The 25981-nt window shown below is 41.3% G+C and overlaps 1 protein-coding gene across 3 annotated transcripts in view; it reads left to right on the top strand.

The window, feature by feature from the left end:
- Positions 1-25981, top strand: part of RCAN2 (regulator of calcineurin 2) — an 84964-nt gene that overhangs the window by 48204 nt on the left and 10779 nt on the right. For all 3 annotated transcript variants that reach the window (XM_048297708.1, XM_048297710.1, XM_048297709.1), the window contains 2 exons: positions 19800-19973; positions 22619-22790. In XM_048297708.1, coding sequence (XP_048153665.1) covers positions 19800-19973; positions 22619-22790 — 346 coding nt within the window. The remainder of the gene's footprint in view (positions 1-19799; positions 19974-22618; positions 22791-25981) is intronic.

Raw genomic sequence — 25981 nt, 5'->3', positions numbered from 1 at the left:
TGTTGCTGGAAGACTGTGTGTTTTCCATCCTCACACTTACAGTGGTGCCACCATTGTGGGCAGGAGCTTTTCCTGAAGGTTTCCCCGATCCATATGATTTTCAATAAGCACCTTCTACTTCTAAATGCCAACAGAATTAAAATTTCCCCCAGGGGAGACTTCTCCCCTTTCTTTTCCTTATTGGCAATTCCTCTGAAAAGCATGTGCAGCCATCAAGTTACAGGCTCCAGCCTGTTTTCCATCTGGGATTCTGGTTGATTTCTGCTTTGTCTATGTCCATTCCTGAAAGCACAGACTGCCATCTCACATGGTCAGTGTTCTTGTGATGCCTTTAGCTGTCCCCACATAGAATTTCTGTTGGTGCTGAATCAAGGGGAGGCCTTTGGTTGTAGCAGCTGTGATGGAGTCAACAGCCCCACTGTCCTGGCAGGGTGGGAAATCAGATGGATGGGTCTGTGTAGAGGTGAATGCTGCCACAGCATCTCCATGGCACCTTCTCTTCTCTACACCTGGAGTTGCTGGAAAACCTCTAAGTGGTGTTAATAGGTAAAAAGTTCCAAGTGTTCTCATTATAGAAAACTATGGAGCGAGGAAGTAAGTTCTCTGATTAGGAAACTGGATTTAGAATGCAGCAGAGCTGGTGTAATTAATGATTCTTGTTCTTAATAATCATGTTCTGTAGATATTCAATCTCAAATGTTGTTGAGCTCTAGGCATTTTCCAGAGACCAAGGAGTTGTGCTCAGTTAGTAGCTGATTTTGGTTGGTTTTTGATGGGGTTTTTTGTGGTTTGTTTTTGTTGGGTGTGTGTGTGGTTGGTTGGTTGGTTGTTGTTTTGTTTTTAATTAGCCCAAACTTGCTACTTTTCAGAATCTGCATTAGATTCTGGCAGACAGAAAGACTGGCTTTATCTTGCAGGATGGCTTCATGTTTATCAGGAGCATGGAAGAGCCTCCAGTTTTGCAGCACCAGGTAGTTCCAGCAGTTGAAATAATAGTCCCTGAGCTGAGAAACCCAGTGAACCTGTTGAGCTCAGAGCAGTAGGAACAGGCAGCTTGTACAGGGGAATTTCTGCAGCTCAATTTGTCACTTGCAGAAGAATCTCTCTGCTTCATCTGTTGCAGTGAGGGATACGTTTGCCATTAAAAGGTGGAGGCATTCAGAGAGCTGAATCACGCAGCAGGACTTCTGCTGCACAGCCAGAGAGAAGCCACTTTGCTGAAATCTCACTTGTCCTTTTATTCATGTAAGTCAGATGTGCTGGTGTGAGACAGATGAACAAATTATGGTAAAAAAACCCGCTAATCCTCTCAGTAAAAGAAATTCCATTTATGGAGGAGATAAGACGATGATTGTTTTATTTGCTGTACAAATCTTACTCAAACTTAACCACCCTCAAGTTTCATCATCCTTTGTTGTGTATCCTCTTGCATGACCACAGTGTTCATTCAGTCTTGGCTGCTTTTCCATGTTTCTTAGAGAAAACCGATAACTAAACCACTAAGAATAAAAACTTCCGAATTGTCTGAATAATTACACCTATGCTAGGAAATTTGTTTTAACCATAAAACATATTGTTGGTTGTGTTGGGGGGTGGGGTGGTGCATATTTTGTTTTGTTTGGAGGATTATTATTTTATTTGCTAATGCTGATAAAAAACAAAACCAAAGAGAACCCACCAGCAGAAATGGCCTTTCTCCCTCAGAGAAGGACATTTATTTAAAGGAAGGAAGTATCTCTAAGGGGCAGATCATAGGTGGAACTGTTCTGAGCTGAGGGAGGAGGAAATCAGTTGGTTATTCAAAATGTGGCTGAAATGAGGAAGGGGATCATGGGGTTTGGGAGTAGGGAAGTCACTGTGATGAAGTGCCTCTGTTGAGAAAGAAGGGGGAAAACTCCTGTGGAGACTGGGGCAGGGAGGCAGGTGGGGCAGGACTTGTGTCTGAGGGTGTGACAGCAGCAGGGCAGTCAGGATGGAGGAAAAGCACATGAAAATGAGTAATAATGGGAGACCAATGTGAGAACAGATGACTTTGACTTCTTGTGCTGTAGTGAAATGATTTAAGGGCAGAAGATGACACAAGGTGCTGGAAAAACCCATTGATAGTCCAAAAAAAAGGAGGATTTTGTGACAGAACTTTCATCAAGCAGGTGTTAAGTATCATGAAAACCTTAGTTAAATTAATCTTGACAGCTTTCTGCTTTACTGAAAGCATCTTCCCCAGGCTTCCATCCCACCTCCAGGTAACAAAATCCCTTTGTGAGCAGGTACTCTGGGCTGTTGCCACTCTCCTTTCAAATCCTTCCTCAAAACTTTTTGCTGTTAAATGTCTCACAAGAAATTAAATGATTGAAGATGGCAAGACTAAGGTACATATGCATTCTTGGAACAGTGAATATTTTGGAAACCTTACCAAAAAAATTCCAATATATTGTCTTTTACTATATATTTTATTCCTGTCTCTTCAGTCTTTCTGCTTTATCCTTCTGGAATGCAAGAAGGAATTTTGTGTTTTCCCTTGTTGTTTTTGTTTAGTGTGATAGATGATACTAAAAATAAATAACGCTAATTTTTAAACTGTTGGAAGTATCCAAACAGTAGGTGATACAGTAAGACATATGAAATTTTGAGACTCTTCTGGGTGCAGTTTTTTCAGCAAATGGAGGTAGGTAATTTTATTTGATTTTCAGTTTTGATTTTAGCAGTTGAAGAAATTAATAATGGCAAGTACTGTTGGTGAAAATTATTTTGAATTTAGCTTTTGAAATAAAGTCTGAAGTCAGAGGAAAATAATTTTTCTGAAAAGTCATTTTCTGTGACCTTATGGAGCTGGTAAATAGTGTATCCTAAGAAGATTATCTTAGAGACCAAGAAGAACATGAGAATTAGCAGCTAAGGAGGTACTTTTGAATGCATAATGGAGATTATCTATCCTGATGCAAAGAACAGATGGGACATACGGTAAGAGACTGTTAGGGCTAGATCAGATACTCCTTTTGCTTTACAGCAGTTTAAGGATTTATATATAATGTGAAAATCAAGTGTGCAAAATCACAAAATAAGTTTCAATTAGCAGAGGTTTTAAATAAGAACAAGGAAAGTCTTGTGATGTATAAAAATTAAGAGGAAAACAATGTCCATATTCATTAACAGCAAGATACATAATGTGGGGAGGGTTATGGTATGACTAATTTCATTTGTATTACATAATAACACAGATAATTACCTAAATTAATAGAAAAAACAACCCTAGTAGTGGCCACAGCAGAGAAAAACTGCTAAAAATGCAGGGGTAAACCAGACATTTAAGTGTACAGGACCTGCAAAAATCTACCTAAGAATGCTTTAGGGTGTAGCTGAAATGATTTTTTACTATTTGAAATTATCTTTGAGAATTCATAGGTTACAAAGAGACTGCTGAGGATGGGAGATGCAAAAAAAATAGCGTTCATGTTTAAAAGGAGGAGGGAAAAAGACCTGCATAATTACAGGTATTTTTATCTGACTTGAATTTTGGAAATAACTTTAGAAGTACTTTGGAAATAATTAGGCCTGGGCTGTGTAGAGCAAATCATATCAAATCACTGTGCCGTCCTTGTTTGACAGGGCAATGGGATAAGTGAGATATGGGAGATGTGGAGTGTAGATATTTTGACTAAAGCTTTCACACTGTTCAAGTCATTTCCATAAGTAATCTACACTCCAAATATAATTTCCATAAGGTGGGTGCAGAGTTGTTTACAGAATGTCTGAACCAGAACCAGTTCATTCTCAAATGGTGAAAGCATTTAAGCAGATAAGCTCACATGTTCCTTCCTGAAAGCAGGTTGAGAATAATGACAGTAGTCAAAAAGGGAAAATGTCAAAAGATGTGTGAATGACACTGTCCTGGTAGGGCAGGGTCAAAATTCTGAACAACCCTTAGTTAAACAACAGGATGAAATTTAGTGCAAAAAGAAATAAATCAAAGTCACAGCTATATAAAGGCATTCAGATGACTAAACAGTTGTGTGATGCAAATCTCTTGAGTTTAGTGAATGGCAGTGGATAATTAGCATCAGTATCACACTTCTGTAAGCAAAACAAATGTGGATTCACTGAATGATTTGTGTTAGAAGGGACATTCATATATCATCTGGTTCCACCCCTGCTGTGGGCAGGGACACCTTCCACCAGACCAGGTTGCTCCAAGCCTGGTCCAGCCTGGCCTTGAGCACTTCTAGGGATGGTGCAGCCACAGCTTCTCTGGGCAGCCTGTGCCAGGGCCTCACCACTATCACAAGGAAGAATTTCTACCTTAGGTCCAATCTAAACCTGCCCTCTTTAGTTTAAACTCATTGCTTCTTGTCTGTCACTACAGGGCCTGATAAAAGTCTCTCTCCATCTTTCTTATAAATCCTCTTTAAGGATCCAAAGGTTGCCATAAACCTCAGAACTCCTAAAGCCTTCTCTTCTCCAAGCTGAACAACCCCAACTCTCTCAGCCTTTCCTTACAGGAGAAGTGCTCCAGCCCAAGTTTGCTGTTGCAGCTGTGCTGTTTGTCTCTGGTGAGACTGGTTAGACTTTTCAGATGCACATTTTCTTGTCTAGAAAGGAGATTTCATGTTGCTACCTTGTTTACAGAGCCTAAGAAGAAAACCACTGATGTGTGAAAAGTAGTACTTTTATCTTTAGAAACATCTGATTCCATGAGAGGAACTGCAGGGCTGTGTGACCAGCCAGCTTTCTGCAGGCGGTTGCCAGTCCTTGAACCAGAATCTGAGAGTTGTTGAGCTAAAAAAAATTCTTATTAATCAAGACAGCTGGGAGCAAAGCCAAATGCTGGGCCATAGCAGAAATGAGTATGCTGCTTATGTTAGACAGAAGTAAATTATTGGCGTACTTAAATTTTTAGAGGTTTGGGAGCTGATGCCTTTTTGCCTGTTTTTTTTTTTAAGTAAGTGAATAAAGAGGGAAGATGTTTAGCTATTTGCTTCATGCTTTTGTAGCAAATTATTAGACTGACACTGTTGAAAAACTGTAGTGATGTCAGCAACCTGCCCACAATCTTAACTCCCAAAGTGGTGATATTTTTGGGATAGGGGAAGGAGCTTGGCATACAGTAGCAGTCACGAAACAAGAGTTTACTCAATGCATGCTGCATCCTAGAAAACAGTACAGAATATTTTTTCATGTCATTGGCTCAGCATAAATTCCTGCTTAAGCTTTAACTATTATACAGTTTTATAGCTTATGTATTGTATAGTGAAAGAGAAGCAGAGCAAAGGACATTAACAATTCTATAAAGAAAAGGTCTTGGATAAGGGGAATTTACTTTGGGAATAAGTAGTTGATGTAAGTGTGGTAAAATGATGGTATAATGGGAGTGTACACCTGTGTGTAAAATGAGGTGTGTGAATGATAATGCTGCAGACTGGTACCTATTGAACTACTCTATTCTAGAATCATAAAATCAGACAATCAGACTGGTTTGGGTTGCAAGAGACCTTAAAGATGATCTTGTCCCACCCCCTGCCATGGACAGGGACACCTTCCACTATCCCAGGTTGCTCCAAGCCCTGTCCAACCTGGCCTTGAACACTCTCAGGGATGGGGCAGCCACAGCTCCTCTGGGCAAGCTGTTCCAGGCCCTTACCACCCTCACAGCAAAGAATTTCTTCCTGATATCCAATCTAAACCTGCCCTCTTTCAGTTGAGACCACTTACTTACATGAAGGTATCCTCATTGGTTTATTCCCCACTAATGTTTTCCATTAAATTGAGGTTCAAATGTAGCAAATCCAGTTCTACTGTGTTTCTGGTTTGAGTATCCCTTAGAGAAAGTCTGGACTGTGCTGAGCACGAAGGTATTCGCTTTTAGTTGATAATTTGCCCTTTTTAATTAAATACTAGTATCCCACCCTGATTAAGTACACAGTTTTCAATTTCAGTTCAAAAGTGTAAATTCTGTTCTTGGGGCTACAACTGATGCTGCTTCTACAGTGCAGTGATGTGCAGCTGGATGCAGGCGCAGTCCATGCATCAGGCTGAGTGGTCTGGGACACCCTCTGACTTCTGAAGATGTAACCTCCGTAGTGAGCAGGTGGCTTCCCTTGATTTTGAGTGACTGCTTCCACCAGATTTGGCATCCCACTTCTCCTGTCATTTAGAATCTATTTGCACCAAAAAAACCTTGACCGCAAAGCCAGACTCCTTGAGTCTGTCCTGTGTGATGGGAGGTTTAGGTTGGATACCCCAGAGGGTGATTGGGCACTGAGTGGGCTCCCCAGGGAATGGTCACAGCCCCAAGGCTGACAGAGCTCAAGGAGTGTTTGGACAACGCTCTCAGGGACAGGGTAGGATTGTTGGGGTGTCCTGTGCAGGGCCAGGAGTTGGGCTTTGATCATCCTTGTGGGTCCCTTCCAGCTCTGGACGTTCTCTGGTTCTACCCGTCTGTCTCCAACATTCCAGACTGGCACAAGGGCATTTGCAAGGCAAATGTGACACAGAGCCAGTGTGAATCAGTGCCACAGGGCAAGAAACTATGGGATACTAATTATTTTTATGTGTCCTATTTATTTTTAAAAAACTTGTTCATGAAAAGAAGAAGATCTCCATTTGTTACCACTCTGCTTGCCAGTCACAGGGCTCATTCCTTCTCACCAATTGCTCTGGATCTGAGAACTGCAGCTTCAGTTTCATGATCCCAGTCCAGTATCTTTTTAATGTCATGCTGCTACTGATATATTTTTCACATCAGAAAATGAAAACAATTTTGATGAAGACCAGTGCTACTTTTAGCTCTAATATGGGATTAGTCTACTTTCCAATTCTTGTTTCTAAACAGAATTCGTGCCAACTGGAAATTTTCCAGTTGGTTGAAAAATGACATGGGAGCAGTTTGGTCAGGAATATTTGCTTTTTCACCCTGGGGTTCCTTCCATCTGCCTAATAAAACAATTATATCACTGTAAGACTGAAATTCCCTGTGTCCTGTCTGGAAGTGGATAGTACTAGTGGATGTTGAGTCAGATGGAAACCTCTGCTTCTTTTTCTGCCCTTCTGTACCCAGTACAGAACCTATATCTGTCATCTCAGCCTTTTTGGGTGCTGGAATCTGCTTACTAAGTCCACAAAAATCCTCTTTCCTGGCCTGCACAAGCCCAGTTGTCTGATGTGTTCTAAATTCTTGATATCATGAGGTACTGTAACACTGTAAAGTTTTAGAGGCTAATTAAGCATTGTGGTGTGTATTGGAAATTAAAATATGCTGTTGAAATCTTTTTTCAATAGGCAGGTAAACCATTGTGTGGTGTTCCTTTGGTATTTCACCATCTGTGCAGCTTGAGATCCTAGCGTCCTCTAAGGTCTGTGACCTCTGATGGGAAAGAAAACAGCCTCTCTAAGTGTAAAAATATTTCAAGCTCACTTTTTTTTTGCTGAAGTTTACTCAGACTGGAAAGCACCTTCAGTTTTTTTGTTGGTCAGTGCTGAACTGGGGGCTCCAGTGACAATCTAGAAGCAGCATGGAGGGAAGAGTGTATAGTCTTTGTTTATGCACATGCTTTCCATCCATTTTCTGCCATGATCTCCAAAATCAAATTCACAGTTAAACTTTTCAGAGTGATAACAGCATTAAGAGGAGTTATACCCAGCAGTTTATAGCTCATTTGAGCCTCCTCTGAGGGCACCAAATCAGTGAATGTGGGAGAATGAGAAACTCTCAGTCTTTTATAACTTCCAATGCAGTGTATAAACATAATCATTTTAGTCTATGGAAATTCTGCTGTTTGAAGTTAGGAGGAACAGACTGTTATCTGTAGTTATTCCCTTTTTTGAACTAAATATATACATATATATGTATATATATTTACACTGGTTTCTTTGCATTTTAGATAGCACAATTCCTGTTGTGGGGAAAGTCTATATCCTATGTAATAATAATAATTTTAAAAAAAGGAAAAAATTCTGTTCAAATAAATGCATCAAGTGCAAATGTTCTCTTACAAACAATTAGTGAAGGAAGGACTACAAGGAGAAAATTAGGTTAAAAAGAAAATATACATAAAGAATTTATGATGAACATGGATTTTCACTGACAAGCTACAGAAGGAGATATGCTCCATTCTTCTGAGCATGTGGCCTCCTCTGGACCTGCTCCATCAGGTCCATGTCCTTTTTGCAGTGGGGTCCCCAATGCTGGATGCAGTAGAGGGGCAGAATCCCTTCCCTCACCTCCTGCACTCACTGTTTTTGGTCCAGCCAAGGACATATGTGATATATATCAATCCGATGTCAATATCTCCGAATTTGTCACATTTGTCAACAGGACCTTCTCTTCCAGCCCAGAAATGACTTTTTCTATAGTTTTTTTTTTACCACTTCCTTACATGTTTATCTCTGAAACTGTTGTTTATGCCATTAATTCTGAAACACTGTTTACACGTAGTTGATGTAGGTTTGCTAAAGACTCCACTCAGCCACTCGACTGGAGGCACTGTATTCCCATTCTTGGTTTATCTTTATTGTACAAAGAGCCTCCAGTCTCAGAGGCTGCAGCTCCTAGAAGCTGCTCAGATGTACAGACAACAGACCTGCTTGAGTAATTTGCAAATGAAGTGTAAGGCGGGGAATGACAGATGGTTGGGACAGACTGGGAAGAACAAGGAACAGTCAAACAGCACAAGCAGAGCGTTAGACGTGGTCACGGTGCTGCTGGTTGTGACTGTGGGGTCACTGACTGTGGGCTGCAGAGGTAGTAGAGAGAGGATGATGGTGAGAGGATGTGCACTGGTGGGTCAGGAGTTTCCCTTGGACCTTTTTTCATCAGTTAAGTAACATTTACAGAGCTGCATGATATTAGATTCTATTCGACTCTCCTACTTGGTTTTTTTTTTGCTTCACAGTCACTTTCAAAACTGTCAATGTCCTTTCAAAATCCAGACAAGTTGAAACTGTATTTTTAGTCCTGTTCATGCAGTTTGCAGTGTTAGAGGAGAGGGAGAAAGCATTCCCCATGACTGATGAGAACAGCTGAAATGCTATAAATGTTGATCACTGTAGGCAAAACAGTAAATCAGGAATGGGCAATGCAAGCATTTTATTTGTTTAAACTGTCCCATGGCTTGTTCTTGTTTATTTTTCTAGTTTAACTGGGTTGACAGTGTCAGGGAATGAGTAGTGTGCATTTTATGGTTGTTTTACAACGTTGTATCTCCAAGAGTATAAATAGGACACTGTTTCTCAGCTCTTGGTGTTCCCTTTATTGTAGTTCATCCTTGCATTTAGCATTTTGCACACTGACGTCCTGATTCTGCGTCACAGCAACAGAGGTGTCCCCTGACATTTCCACAGCCTCAGTAACAGATTTTTAAGAGGCTGAGGTTTCTGTACTCCAGCAGGGGGGTTGTGTAGAAGTAAAGTGATTCAGAATGAATTATGGAAACTCTGGTTGTACTCCCATGGTTTCCCGTGAGCTGTCACTGTGACTGTGGGTCTCTCCTGGCCTCAGTGTCACCACATGAACAGGACAGTGGGGTGGCCTCAGAAGGCTTGAAGAGATGAAATTGCAGTTGCCAAAGATCAGTGAAAAATAGTGTCATAGTAAGATGGATATTTATGTAGCTTTTCTTACAGCAACAAAGTTTATACAGTTAATAGGAAGAAATTCCTCCCTGTGAGTGTGGTGAGGCCTCAGCGCAGGTTGCCCAGAGATGCTGTGGCTGCCCCATCCCTGGAAGTGTTCAAGGCCAGGTGGGACAGGGCTTGAAGCAACCTGGGATAGTGGAAGGTGTTCCTGCCCATGGTAGGGGCTTGGAATGAGAAGATCTTTAAGGTCCCTTCCAACCCAAACCATTCTATAGTTCTATAAATATGAATAATTTTTACACAGCTTCTCATAATAAATAATTTCAGTCCTAGTTTTCTGCTCAGGTTTGACCACCAACCCCTTATTTATTGTTGTCCATAGCACTTCAGTTTGGTTGTGGGGTTGTTTCATTTTCTTCTCCTAGAATGCCAGCTAACTGTTTTTGAGAGATACGGGCTTGTGTCTACATTAGCATTTTGAGTCTGAGCTGGGCATTCTCATGAGGCAGCTTTCCTGTTGCTCTTCATTAACTGTGCTTTTTGTTCATATCACAGAGCAGTTCATGAACTGGATGCCTTTCAGGTGAAATTAATATAGAAGATTCACTCTAGTAGTGTGCCTGATATGCTCCAACTGTTAATGGGCATTCAGTCTGTGGCACCTGCTCAGAAAGTCCTCAGCACCAACTGTTTTGCTGCAGAGATCTGCTTCTGAAACACTCCTTATTAATATAAATGTAGCAGCTTTTGGTGAAAACTAATTAAGGTTGTTTTTCTTCCTATTTTGTGTGCTAAATTAAGATAGTAAGAACTTTAGAAACATATACACAGTAATTTGTTCCTTTTGCTACCAATTAATTATTGGGCTTAACAACAGAAACAAGACAAAATCAATAGCTGGTATTGTACTATGAACATTTTAAAATCCAATACAGACGAGCCCCTTGGAGTTCACTACATACATTATCTACTCAGTTATTGTTTGAAATCGTAAAGCAAACAAAAATAGGTGGTTTTTTTCAGGACCGTCTGAATATTTTCTTCACATCTTTGTTCTTAGCATTATTTTTACCATTCTCAAGCCAAAATGTAAGGCTGCTATTTGGAAAACAAATGCATTAAATCCTCCACAAATCTGTTCAGGTTTTGATTTTTTTTTTTCCCTACTGCCAAATACAATGCAAAAGAGAAAAAAAAAAAAAAGGCAAGTATTAAGTGATGTTGCACAATAATGGTAGCCAGCACAGTAATCAAAAGTAGCTTTTCAGGAAATAAAGAATGATGTCTCTACAGAACACTCCTCAGCACTGGGGGTGAAACTAATGGATCTGGTCATAGGATGTGCACTTTCTCAGCTGGTTTGCAAGAGCACTTCCAGCATTTCAGGGAGCTCATACAGCATCTGGAACTGGAGTACTTCAGATATGGCGTGCTCAGAAAAGCTGTGGCTGATGATACAGTAAAATAACAGTGCTCCTATAAAGAAGAAATGTAAAGTGTGGATTTTACTTTTAGCTCAATCGCTGGGTGTGAAATTGAATTGAGAACTCTCCAAACTATATTAAATCACCCCCTTGGCATTGCCACAGGAACAATTTATTTCATCTTGAAGGAGCCTTTGGTTTCCAGATCAGTGGAGCTAAGCAGGAGGAATGTGCGTCACATTGAGGTAAACAGGGATGTGAGCTGGTTAAAAACAGAAAAGGCAACGCAGCAAAATTCTGTGGCTCTGACATTTGTCATCCTCTTCCGAAATGTGAATGCATTTCCATTAAGCTTTGGGGCAGATATTATCTCTGTACTTTTGTTGTGCTGATGAGTTGGAAGCCGAAGGTAAATTTATTTGGTTCAGCTGATTTTTGAAGAGGGAGATCTGTGTTGTTCTGTTCACCAGGATGTTTGCAGTGGTGTCATGCCATGGTGGGCATGTAATGCAGGAGGTCTGCTGAGGGACGGATGCTTCTTCTGGCCTTAGTCCCAGCGTGAGGTGGGACCAGCAAACTTCTTCCAGCTCCTGACCTACTTTTGCCGTCAGGGCTCTTTGAGAGATGACAAGTTACAAATGTCTTTACAACACTGTGTAACATCTGTTACACTTGCTCAAAGTCCCTCTCTGGAACAAGACACTGGATCTATAAGCAGTAAGCATTACATCAAATATTTCTGCTGTCAGAATGATTTTGGCACAACGTTGAGGGCAGAACCCTCAACGCATCCTTCAGGATCTAAAAGTTCTACACAGATGCCTCCGAACAGCCCCAGTGTGTCACGATAACACAGCAGGATGTGTGAGCCATGGACCAGGGCTGTGTTTTGTGGCTGGTGTGCTCCTGTTTAGGGTTGGCTCACTGCAAATTGCAGAGCAACAAGGCCATTTAGCATCACTTCTGGAATACATCACTTCTGGAATACAAACTGCATTCTTTACATAGTAAAGCTTAAAGGTATTAGGCTCCCCTTTATCAGGATTGCAGTAGTGCAGGCAAATCAATCTTCATTTTACTGGAGAGAGCAAGATTTAATGCGTTTTGTAACACCCCCCATCTTGAAGTCCAGCCTGAATTTTTTTTTTGGCTTTACTGTTTTATTTTGTCTTTGGTTCACAATTTACCTGACCTTCACCCTTTGAAAACAAGAGAAAGCCAAGCACAGAACAACAAACTGAATGAACTGGGATAGCAAGCTGAGTTGATTTGTTCATGTACTAAGAGAATTGTTCAGTTTTGGAAGATGCTAATTACTGGCACGTTTAATGTAAATAAATCCAAGCTCTTTCCAGCCCTATGTCAATGCCCTAATCTAACTTCAGGAAGAGATGAGCAGGGCTTTACACTGAGTTCCAAGGTGAGGAACACACTTTTAGACAATGCAGTAACCAGGAGGTCATTACAGAGTACTTTGTAATTCTGGTTACCTGACAAAATAGCTAGTGTTCCCTGGTTTTCTCCCCTTTAAAAATGTCTTACATGTAGAAATGTCCTTTCAAAATGTACTCTGGGGAATGACAGGCATTTTTCTGCTGCTGTTTCCAGCTGTGAGATTGTATGAGGGATTCCCTTTGGTAACCAAAGAAACTTTGTGCAAACCAACATTCAGACAGCAGTATTCCATGTGAATATTTTATTCAAATAATACCCTGCCCCACTTGTAAGGAGGGAATAGGGAGAACCCACACTCTTACCTACAGCTACCGACGGTGAAAGGTGAAATAAAAAGCTACAGCCTGGAGACCTGTGCCTTAAGGGGATCTCTGAATGGTAAATTTGTATTTTATTCTCCTGCCATTACTTAAAGGCAGTAAGACAAGTCCATAGGAACTCTCTATTTATCATCATTGGTTTAAAATATTTCCTCTATATACAGCAGTCCTGGAATTTTAACTGAGAGTCAGTAGTGGTTTTTCATATGCACTTCCAGAATTTCCCAATGAGTTTCATCTTTTTTAGAAGCAGGGAATTTGATCATTGAGGGGCTGTTGCTTACACTGGCTACTTGTGGGAGTTCTTGCTTTTAAGGAATTTTCACACATCAGTTGTATCAAGCTGCTTGCTTGTTTTGTGTGGCTCATTAAATAATTGTTAAAAGCACTTCGGGTGAACCCAGTTCTTTTAAGTTTTCATTAGACAAATCAAGATCCCTTTTTTCCTCTCCTTTTGTCTTTAAGAACCACAGAAATGTATAGTGCTCTTCTCTAATCTTTCCTTCTTACCCTTTTCATAAAAGTAATTAGGCTTTTTTCTATTTCTGGGCCAATGCCATTTTGATATGTTACAGGTCTAGTGCTAAATAAGCTTCTCAATTTAAGTCTAAATCTTTTAACAGGAAGCCTTTGTTTAATATCAGCACTGTTGGTTATTTTAATTCTGCTAATCTGTTTCCCTTCACATTATTTATTGATATCCTTATACTCAGACACAGCAGGAAACACCTCATACTTTAGGTTCTGTTTCCCAAGGCAGAATCCCAGAACAGTTTGACCTTGAAGGAACCATCTTGTTCCACCCCCTGCCATGGGCAGGGACACCTTCACCTAGACCAGGTTGGTCAGGTCCCTGTCCAGCCTGGCCTTGAACACTTCCAGGGATGGATATAATCTATGTTTACCTCCTGTGACAGATTCACAACTTCTCTGATCATCCTTGCAGTCTTTTGTTGCTCTTCCATCTTGCCTCCATCTTCCTTAATGGAGGATGAGAAGAGCCATACACAATAACCAGGCTATTGTAATTACATTACAATAGTCTTCATGTGGCATTGACATATCCCAATCCTGAAATCACTGCAGATTATAATTTTTAGGCTTCTGTTGTATTAGTTTTGTTAAATGTGTGTCACTTCAGTAACTGTTTTTATCCCCCTAGAAGTAACTGGTGTGCCCATCCTCTTTGCTGTAAACAAGTTCTTAGATTGTTTTTGTTACAAGACTCTTCAGTGCACAGCATCCACATGTTCTACCAGATTCTGTCTTTCTTCTTGTGCCTCATGAGAGCTTTGTAGTGTTGTATGGCTGTCTGGAAACAGAATACATTCAACTCTGAGATAGGAGTTTATGTCTTACAGGGATATTTATATCCAGTACAGAACTAATTTCAGGAAAAACTAATTTCATAATTGTGAATTATATCCTTTTCCTATTGTGATTAGTTCCTTGGAGTATCTTTTACATGAATGAACAGGAAAAATTAAAATAGGAAAAATGCTTTCTTTATTTGCTTACAAAATTCTAGGAAAAGCATTAGGCTAAAGTTTTAAATCACAGCCATCTCCTAAATCAAATGTGTAGCAAGGGTGATAATGAGTGTAAACACACTGAATAATAAAATGTAATTTGGGTTCTGAGTTCTGGGGCTCTAATCCAAAGTTTGCTGATGTCTGCGGAAAGGTTTCCATTGATTTGAATTAGGCCTTGGCTTTTGTCCTGAATGAACACAATGCCAGTGGAGCTATTCATGAAAGAAATGTTTGGAAATAAATCACAGGAACTTGCTGTGTCAGAACCCAATTCACTTGCTAATTATGGCTGTCATGTTTTACAATGCTCATTGTGTCGATACTTTGTCATAGTCCCTCACATGAACTAACCAAATTCAGTCTTAAAAAAATAATTTGCTGCTGCTGCTGTAATTGGAAGGTTGTTTCTGGACCATTACTCTGATGTTTGAAACCTTCTTTAACTTCTAGACTCAACCTATTTATGCCAACTGTTGACACTTGTTTTATGCCAACGTAGTCTTCTAGATTTACTCCATACAGTGTGATTTGTCCTTGCTCTGAACAGTACTGGTAAATTACCGATGACTGTCCCATCTCCTCTCTTTGCTTTGTTTTGCTAAATAAGGCAAGCATTTTCATTTCTTATTTAGTAAGTTGTTAATTCATAGAATTATGGAATGGTTAAAGATGGAAAAGACCTTTAAGATCATCAAATTCAACCATAAACCCAGCACTGCTGTGTTGACCACTAATCCATGTCCCCAAGTGCCACATCCACCTGCCTTTTGAGCACTTCAGGGATGGTGATTCTACCAATTCCCTGGGCAGTCTGTTCCAATGCCTGACAACCATTTCAGTGAAGAAATTGTTCGTAATGTCCAAGCCAAAGCTCCCCTGGCTCAGCTTGAGGCCATGTCCTCTTGTCCTGTCGCTTGTTCCCGGAAGCAGAGCCTGACCCCCACCTGGCTGCACCCTCCTGTCAGGGGGTTGTGCAGAGCCAAAGGTTCCCCCTGAGCCTCCTTTTCTCCAGGCTGAGCACCCCCAGCTCCCTCAGCTGCTCCTCATCAGACTTGTGCTCCAGACCCTTTCCCAGCTCTGTTCCCTTCTCTGGACTCATTCCAGTACCTCCCTGGAACCTTTATCTGGATCTATTCCCATTAATCTGCTTAGGCAACAAACCCTGCATTTTTAATGCGGTGCAATAGGCTCCATATAATGGTGTTAATACTCTCTTTGCTTTACTGGAAATGCTTTTCCAAATATACCCAGCATCTCGTTTACCTCCCTATGGCTGCATTTCACTGATCACTGTTACCATGTGATTTACAGGGCCTTGGTCCCAGGTGAGCTCCCATTTAGTGCTAGAAATAGTTTTTAGTCCGCAAGGACATGGGTTTACCCTTGTCCTCAGAGGCTTTTAGGTCCTGTCTGTCACTCCAGCACTCATTTCTTCCTTGCATGGTGTCTGTTCTCAGCATTGGCTGTATCCTAAATGATAACCATCATGCTGGAGTAATCAGCAGCTTTAATTAGTATGGTCCTACTTTGTGCTAATTTCATTAATTTAGAAAACAAACAAAAAAAGAACTTTGGGAACTGCTAGAGGCACTGAGTGATGGGAGCTGACAGAAAGTGACAGGAAAGAACTGGGGAAAGGTGCCCAGTGTTGGGCAAAACAATAACAAGATGAAGAGAGGGCACAGGGCCCACGAGGGAGAAATGAGAACTTGGTGAAATGAAGGCTGCTCACATTTTCCAGAACATTAATTGGGCCTTATTGAGACATACTTGGGATGGATGAAGACACTTCAAAATCCCAGAAATAAATGAGTAATTTTGACTTTTTAGGAATAGCAACACTGCTGCTTAACTTCGGATGTTTCTTTTTTCACAAGTTTTCAAAGTGCTCTGAAAGTCCAAAGACTTACTTTCTAAAAGCATTTTAAAAGTATCGAATCCTAAAAGCACTTTAAAAGTCCTGAACTGAGAGGATTACAAGTCTTGAATAATTTATCCACAAAACTTGAAAGGGAAGGAATTTGCTTAGGTCTTTAAAATGTATATGATAAATTTTCTTATAGATTGGAATGACTCTGAAAGACTTTTATCCAGATAAGTGCATTCAGCAGATATTAGAAGTCACAGGCAATAGCAATTAAGGCATAAGGCATTTCCTGGGAATTAATATCAAGCTGGGAGGAGTGGGGATGGCTCGAGATGCAGCTGAGGGCCATTAACTTCACTTGATGATTAATGACCTCTGCTGAGGTCATTAATATTATCAGCTGAAAATGTAGAAAAATCCAGATGTATGAATCTTTTTAATGGGAGTTGCAGTTTCAGTCAGTGCAGTGGAAGTGTCCCCACTGTGGATAGACTGCCCTGTATTAATATCAAATAGAGGGCTTGATTTCTCTCCTCCCCACGGCATTTTCACGAGCGTTAATCAAGGCTGGCTCTCTAAAGCTGTGCCAGTATCAAATTGAAAAGCAAGCAGAATAAAGTCCGTAGTGCTTCAAAGTTCTCCCAGTGTGGCAATGGCTTCCAGGACTTAATCAGCTGCTTTTACAGTAGTCTATCTCTTCCTTTCAGTGCCTAACAAGAGTGAGTCTCAGTGTAGTCCAGGAATGTGCCCACTGTTCTTGGATCCATGTTTGAAATTGTGTCCTCCCTAATTTTGTGTAATGTCCCTCACCAAGATCTGGGCTCTGGGTTGTGTTACAGGGAGGGCAAGCACACAGCCCTGACTGCTGCATCCATACAGGGAGCGTCTCTTTATTAATAAATAGGCAGTTGGAATAGATACTTCTCAGTGTCCAGGTAAGTCCATGTGTGGTTCCTTCCACACTTGGTGAATGATGAATGATTTAATTGCTGACTCGTAGAGAAATTGAAAGCTACACAAGGAAATGTTCACCTTGCTGCTAATTTTTGCCTTATGAGACTTCTGTTATAATACCTTGATCATCTTTTATATATATGTGTGTGTGTGTGTGTGTATGTATGTATGTATATATAAATACCTTGATATCTCTCACAGGAACATATAATAGTTTAGGTTGAATACTTTTAGGATTAACTGTTAACCCAGCACTGCCAGGTCCCCCACTAATATGTGTTTAAGTTTGTTTACTTCAAGATGCTTTTTAAAAATGTACTGAAGAGGTCTGAAATAGGTGATAATGATAATGGGAAGACATAATTTTTAATTAGTCACTTTGTTTTTTATTTGGACTATGTTTCTAAATGCTGTGTGAGTCCTACTTTACACAGACACTGGGCCCCTGTTCCTTTCTTTCCCTTCCCCCAGCCCTTTTCCCCTGGTCATTGTGAAGGTTGTGGCATCAAAATTCCAGTCAGGACAGGACTGAAATGACTGCTGCTTTTGGCTGACCTTTATACAAATGCCACTGGATGTAGGCTTCTGCTCAGGAAAATGGAATTTTTCAAAAATATAAGCAAAGCAGATATAAAAAGCATAATTGAGGTGTGAAATGTTGACAATCTCGACATTGGGTGGTAAGACTAGACCTGCTTGTACAAACCTATGCAATTCACACTGTTTTGGGGATTGCTGCATGCCTTTAGTTGCCCTCTGCCAAACCACAGAGCTCTTGCCTCTTTTTTCTTTCTTTTTCCTTTTTCATTCCTCCAAAGTATCTCCTGTGGTGAGAGGAAGAGGTGAGTGAGGTCAGGCAGAATGAAATGAAAATCATGAAAGCTTAATAGACCATAGGGAGGTTCCTTTGAGAGGGTGCCAGCGATGGAATATCAGTTATGGGGAGGAAGACCACAGAGTTGGCAGTGAATGAAAGGAGATGGGGAACATGTGCCGTGGTGTGTCACAGCCCTGGCCGTGGAACTGGGCTGTTTCCCTATTAACTCCTTAACAAATGTCTCACTCTGGCAGTAGTTACTCTCACGGTGCTGTTAGTGCTCCCTGCTGCAGCTGCACTGTGCTTCAGGATGCATTTTTCTTAGAAGTTCTGAATTCTTTGTTTTGCTTGTAAGCTCAAAGGATGAGAACTGAAGTATTGATGAGATTACATCAGTTGCATTTTCTTTTTTATCTTCTGTAGTCTCTACCAGTTATCCACTCTAAGGGAAAAGAAATTGTTTTCCTGGATGAGAAGAAAAGAAGTAGTATTTTAAAACATGTAAAAATGTGAGGACTTGCAGAGATAGCAAACGAAACAGAATCCTGGAATGTTTTGAGTTGGAAAGAACCTTAAAGATCATCTCATTCCAGTTCCCCCCCATGGGCAGGGACACCTTCCATTAGACCAGGTTGCTCAAAGCGCCATCCAACCTGGCCTTGAACATTTCCAGGGATGGGGCAGCCACATCAGGTTATTGCCATTACACATTAGGTTCTTGTAATTATACAAACCCCTGACATAATAGCCCTCAGTGTATATGAAATGGTGTGGCAAATCATCTCACCGGTGTTTTTTTCAGAATAAAGCACTCCTAAAAGCAGGGGCTTTGGTCTGGCTGATTCTTCATCTTATAAAACTTCAAGTCTTGATTGCAGTAGTTAAAATGCTCAGATCTGATGTGTGACTCACTGGATGGTAGTGAGTGAAATCTGAAATCTGAGTAAACACAAAGGCTGGACTAAATAATAACTGTCCACTTTCAGCCTCAGCATTTTATCAACCTGTGTTTGTGTGAATGAAAATCCTGTGTAAGTGTCAGAATTGATTTAAGGACTTTGGGTTTATTTGATGGTGTGGAACTAGTCCTCTGTGTGCTCACAGCTTGCAGAGAAATCACAGGGTCTGAGCCTCCAAGGCTGCCAAGGTGCCTTGAATTTCTGTTCATCTCCAGGTCCATGGAGTGGTAAACTTCAGACTATTCTTTTACAATGTTAAATTATCCCTGTTTTTGTCATGAGCTTTTGAGCGTGTTTCTACAGCTAAACATTTTGAAGCCTGAAATTTGTCTTTGGGACAGATCACTGTTTTCAGTTATCCAATTTGTCTCCAGATGCCTCACGAGCCCTCAAAAGAAAAAGTGTGTATCTTCTAAATATTCAAATGACAAAACATCCAGAAAAACGTATCATGCAATACTAAATGACCCTGCAGTGCTGTTGTGGAGGTAGCCCTTGGTTCCAGCCTTTGTCTGCTGACTCCAGTGTAATTCAGCACAATGGCTGCTTCTGTGCAGATGAGCCCACAGTTGTCTGGTGTTTTCAGTCATGTGCCCTTTCAGCTTCATTTCGTATGTCACTGTCATAGGTTTGCTCAACTTTTATGAGAAGTTCAACAGCTGCTGGGTTCTCAATTTGAAGACTTCTTCCCCTAAACCTTTTGCAGAGTTCAGCACTACCAGACCACTGCTTTCCTTAATTTCTTTTCACAGAGCCTTTATTTGTCTATGGACACCTGTCCCCAAAGGCCACAGGTTGAAACCTCCTGGTTAAACAGTTGTCAAGTTTCTGGTTGTTCTTTGACACAGACTGATGTGACAGAGCACGAAGTTAATCTTCAACATTATTTCTTTTTCTTTTGCAGGAGAAATTTGAAGGTTTGTTCCGTGCCTATGATGACTGTGTGACATTCCAGCTGTTCAAAAGCTTCAGGCGTGTGCGGATAAATTTTAGCAGTCCCAAATCAGCTGCTCGTGCCAGAATAGAGCTGCATGAAACACAGTTCAGAGGGAAGAAGTTAAAGTTGTATTTTGCACAGGTAATGAAATCTGGAATCTATTTCTGTGTTAGTGCGTAGCTTTTATAGAAATATTCTACAGTAACACTGAATAAAACTAATAAGGGTTTCTCCCATGCCCAATCTCTCTGATAAAAGATACTTAAACCTCCTTGTGTTGACTGAGCTGTTCATGTCCTGAGGGTCTGCAGTAAATTTAAAGGACCACTTAGGACCAAAGATGCTCATTCAACATGCAGAATTACGTATCTTAGAGGTGATTTACAACACTAGGAGTTGTCTGTGGGTAACTCTCTTAACTAACCATAAGAATGTGCTAATGTAAAGAATCCAAGTGAATAAAAAAGGTGGGGCTGGATTACTTATTTGGCTGCAACCCTGAGCCACAGTCAGGCTTCCTTCTGCCTTCTTGGCTTTTCCTTACTGAATACATGAATTACAAATACTGAATTCTCTAAAAGGAATTTATTGAGTCCAAGTCAAAGGAAGAAGGTAGGGGAAGAACAACACTCCCAGCCTGGGGCTGTAGGTGATTATATCCATCTGTTGGAACTGTCAGTTCTCAGCCAAGAGAGAGAGAATGCAGATCTCCCACAGCCTGGGCCCCAGCCAGGATACAGAAAGTTGAGGGAGGTTGAGAACCCAACCACCACCTCTTCTGAATGCATTTTAATAAATTGATGTGGTCACTGTGTCTTGTGCGATACCCACTAGTGTTTATGAACAATGTAGGTGTGCTTTGAGCTGCCAGATCGGCCCTTCAGAGGTCTGAGAGTAAGGGTTGGCTCACTTGAAGGTATCAAGCAAGCCCAAGAGCCTGTTAAATTATGAGCCTCTTCATCTTGGTCAGAATAGGAGCTGTTTTGAGCCTAGACAGCAGCAGAACCACAGGAGGATGGGAAACTACAGCTGTGAAAACAACAATATGCTTAACAAGTTAGATGAGCTCAGAAGATCTTTCAGTTGGATCTAGGTGTTGAGAATCTGTCTCAATCCCATTTTCTATGCCTTAATCTCCTAAATCTGGCTCTGAATTTTTTTTCTGAAAGGTTTCAAAACCTGAAGTTAAGCAGATCTGAGAATGGTTTCATTCTAACTGCACAATCAAGAGGCTAATTGAAAACCTGGGAGAACCAAGAAAAAGAAAACTGTGCACAATAGTGATTAGTCTCCCTATCTAAGATGATTTCCTGCAGAACCATTCTGGTACCTGCACTAGGCTCTCCAGTACACATAGTCTTAAAAGAGCTTATTGGTTGTGTCCAGGGAATGGAGGTGTGGAAGCAGCAGTGTCTGCCCTCAGCCAGACTGAATAACCACTTCCAGACCTACAAGTTCCGGGGAACATGGAGTTGAGAGACGCAGACTGGCTTTTTGCAAACCCCAGGAGGTACAGGAGGGTGGCATCTCAGCACCCTGGCATGTTTGCTGTCATGGAAATAGAGTTCATTGCTTCTATGCTCCAGCTGGTTGTAACCTTGCTCAGATGGTTGCAGTACAATTCATTTATGTCAAGGCTTCTTTAACATACTAGAAAAGAGCAGGACTTAAAATAGATCATTTAAGATGGAAATAAAATAAGGACACTCGGTCGCAAATGAGTAAGGAACAACATAGATTCCTTTATCACTTCAACTAAAGAAATAAAATCTGTAGAAACGTTTCTGAAGTTACTTATAAGGCCTTGGTGCAGGAGTTACTTGTGTAATGTCACATTTACTTAGGCATTTAGACCAGATCACAACAGCACCTTTACAGGTGCCTCAAAATTCTCTGAACTAGCAGCTATGGCTACCAAAGCTTTGCATTTCTTCTCAGAGAACATACACAAAAGGCACAGACATTGTAGCTTTGCTGATGTAACAGCCCCACAGTGTGCATTTACTGCAGAGGCACCATCTGTACGGCTGAGATGAAATTTATCTCCAGGCCTTCTCTGCTGAGACTGATGCTGAAACCCTGCCTGGGTGGCATTTGGGATAAGAAGGGTATGATTTGAGCAGTCATTCAATTTAGCCATCCTGTGTGGATGAGAAGCTGGGCTTGAGCTGGTAACATGCACTAGCACCCCAAATTCCTGGGCTGCATCACCCACATCGTGACCAGCAGGTCAAGGCACATGACTCTGATCCAGTGAGATCCCACCTGGAGTCCTGTGTCCAGCACTGGGGTCCCAAACACAGGAAAGGCATGGAGCTTTGTGAGTGAGGCCAGAAGAAGCCACAAAGATGCTCAGAGGGCTGGAGTCCCTGCGCTGTAGAGACAGACTGAGAACTGGGGGTGTTCAGCCTGGAGAAGAGGAAGCTCCAGGGAAACCTCACTGTGGCTTTTCAGTACTTAAAGGGGGCTTACAAGAAAGATGGGAATGGACCTTTTAGCAGGGCCTGTTGCGATAGGACAAGGGAAAAATAGTTTTAAACTAAAATAAGGTCGTTTTAGACTGGATGTAAGGAACAAATTTTTTACAGTAGGAGTGGTGAAACACTGGCACAGGTTGCCCAGAGAAATTGTGGATGTCCTGTCCCTGGAAATTTTCAAGGCCAAGCTGGATGGGGCTCTGAGCATGGCAGGAGGGTTAGAGGAGATGACCTTTAAAGGTCCCTTCCAACCCAAACGGTTGTATGATTCTATCCTGTACTAAACAGTGTCTTTGTTATGCTTTAAAGATTCAGACCTCTGAGACAGATGGAGACAAGCTTCATTTGGCACCACCACAGCCTGCAAAACAGTTTCTCATCTCACCTCCAGCCTCCCCACCTGTGGGGTGGCAACCAATAGATGATGCAACACCTGTCATCAACTACGACCTCCTTTATGCAGTTTCTAAGCTTGGACCAGGTAAGCTTGTGGTCCTTGGTTGAAAACGTGTCAGGAAAAGCAGATGAGCAATATCAGCCTAGATAATAACTGCCGAGGGAGTTGGCATAGAGCTGGAAGCTGCATTAAAACTTGGATTTGAGTTGATGGATGTCACCTGGTTCTTTCAGAATGAATTTTGCCGTGTGTAGGCATGTGTATGTTATCTGGAGCTTGTGAGAGCTGATCAAAGCTTTGCTTACACCATTTATTGTGCTGGGGTTTGTGCCTAGATGAGACAGCTGATGGTTTAGGTGGGACTGGACAAATGTTTGGCCATGGATGTGAGGAGCTTTTGCTGTACACGACATCTGCTTGGTACTGCTTTCCAAGGTGCAGATTTCTCACAGGCACCTCCACTGGAGTGGAGAGTCTCTCACATTGTTTGTTGAGAGAGGACTACTGTTCCTCAGTCCCAGTGGGATTGCTCTGTTAGGAAGGCTCATTTCCTGCTGAAAACTACGCAGGAGGAATGGCGTAAGTTGTAGCCTCCGTTAGCACAGGATAAATGTCAATGGATAATGCATCTAGGCTTTCTTCTGTCTTCCCACCTTTGGCTAATGCCAGGAATTAAAGCTAGCTGGGATTTTCAAGCAATGCTTTCCCTTGGAAAATGCTCATCTGATGAAACCAAAACTTTACATAGGAGAGGGTTACTTTTGATTTAATTAAGTCATCTTTACAAACAGTTTTCTTTCAAAGCTGTTAAAGCATCCTGTTTTAGAACTTTCAAAATGAGAAAGGTTCCAGTTTCAGGTCTAAGCAGTATCATTTACAAATTAATCTAATTTACATTCATAAGCCACGGGGAAAAAATAGCCTATTAAATTATCTTCCTACCAAAATAAAACATTTCAGATCCAATCTAATAACAATTGTGGGGGTGAGCTCATGAAAATTTAGCAGTTTATTTTTGAAATTGTTGTGGGATGAGAGAATTGTTTTCTCCCCAGCTGTACTGGGGATGTTGCTTGCTCGCTCTGGGAGTAGCTTCCAATTGCAGACATCTTATCATTGGGGCTTTTGTGCAACTGCACCAAAGTAAGTCAGAGCTGGAGTGCGTGGGGTGCAGGAAGATGTTTCATGATTAACAAGGTTTGCAGGATTATCTCCTATTTTTTTCACATGGGATCTCTAATGAGGAAAATATATATCAGGAGATTCCTATGGTTTATTCCCCTTCAGCAGGAAAGCCCATAGAAAAAGGCGATCAGGTGTAAGACTTTATACTATATTGCATATTATTATTTCCAGGAGTGATAGTTTGCTTCTAAACTGCTGAATAAAAGAAAAACAATAACCTCCTTTTTTTTTTTTTTCCCCTTTGATGCAGCAGTGTTATAAATGGAAACATGTAAACAAATTCCCGAGTTAGCTGGGTAATAAATCAATTCCTGTTCTGGAGCAGTGGAATGTGAAATATCACTCATTGTCCCACACTCTGGGACAGCATTGCGTGAAGGTCAAATTCACCCGGATTTAAGGAGCCTGCAGGGAGCAGTATGAAAAGCCATTGTGTGCTCTCTTCTTTCTATTTTTAGTACTTGTTAGAGGGATCAATTTTAGTTAACTGCAGCGGCGGGTTTAAAATAGTGTTGCTGTTCTCAGTTGTGCATTTACTATGTTTAGAATTTCATTGAAAAACAAATCCCACTAACACTCATTTCTCAGTATTGCAGCAGTAAAACACTGCTGGACATCAAACAGCATTGGTAGCCTCAGAGAAGTGAGATTTTTTTCATTCAAAAATACAATTTAAAAATGTAACTATGGCTTATCAGCTGTCGAAAAATACTCATTTGGCACAGTTGTTTACAGAGCTGTGAATGTTAGAATCTGACTTCCATGTCTTTAACTTATGAGGAATCTTTGCTGTGATAAATGCAGTGATTTGGTAAAATAACCATCTGAGGACTAAGAAAACTCATTAGAGCTTCTAAATAGTGAACAGTGTCTTGTATGCCCTCAGCATAAGATGAGTTTTACTGTCCTACTTCAGTGGGAATGCAAGAAGTGCCACTTGGACACAGACCCATGCTCCTTTCCAATTCCCTGAATCCAGGTCATCTCCTGTCACAGTATGGTGCCATAATCATCACAGGTGCAAAATTAGAGAGCAAAACTGTTCCTGGGGGCAAAGTGTTGGGAGATTTGCTCCAGAGTATAAGGAGTATGCTGGAAGTGAGTTAAAGATTTGCTGTGTGCCATCAGTTTTGGGACAGGTGTTCTTGCTGCAACAGTGACAGGCTGGCATCTCAGAGATCTAATGGAACAGATTTCTTTCTGTGCTCAAAAGGAAGCTGGTTTTTGGCTCCTTCCCATGAATTTGAGATCAGTGAGGGTGCATTTACTCCTTAGGGAAGATAGTGGCATATTTAATTAAGTTCCTGGATGATTGATGTATATTCTCACTTTCTGCAGATGCAGAAATTAGGCTTTAAATGAGGCATGAACAGAGTGCTGTAGATCAGTCAGAGCCAGGAACCGTGACTTCCTGGTGCTGACCTCCAGCCTACAATCTTCTCGAAATATTGCAAATAAGGGAGTGTACTTGTTAATCTGTTTGATAGAAAACACTTCCACTGTCAAGAGAACTTCCAATCGTTTGAAATGCTGATGAAGATGTGAAGACATCAGGGCCAAGACTAGAGAACAGATTGGTAGGTTGCAAGCATTCCTGTAGGAAAAAGTTAGCTCCAAGTTAAGCCAGGTGAGGATACAACCTGGACCGGACGGGCAAACAACCAAGCAACCACCCCACCTTGCAAATATATTTTATATGAGAAACATTTGCAAGGTAGAGGGAGAGGGAGTCGCCAGCTCCAGGCTGTATCTACAGCAGAGCTGCTCCTCTCAAACGAAAGGCAGCTGTTTGCCATTTATTAGTGCAGTGATTTACAAACCACCCTCCTGGCACTAGAATATGCCCTTTCTTTTCTGGAAAGCAGTCCTTCTCTTTCCATATCCAATCCCCAACCTGTCCATACATGCCCTCCTTCCTCCACTGCGTCTTTCTTCACAACAGACTGCCCTGTACCCCCTCATTTCTAACTCTGCACTCCAGAATGCCTTTTCCCCAGGATCCCAGGTGCCACCCTGGCTTCCCCTTGTCGGCCTCAACCCCTCACAACCCCTGCTGCCCACACTGTGGTTGCCCAGAGAAATTGCTTTTC

This window comes from Corvus hawaiiensis, chromosome 3 (assembly GCF_020740725.1).
Source record: "Corvus hawaiiensis isolate bCorHaw1 chromosome 3, bCorHaw1.pri.cur, whole genome shotgun sequence".
In the NCBI taxonomy this organism is placed as follows: Eukaryota; Metazoa; Chordata; class Aves; order Passeriformes; family Corvidae; genus Corvus; species Corvus hawaiiensis.
Note: the sequence above shows the minus strand (reverse complement) of the source record. Positions and strands in the feature narration are given on the sequence as shown.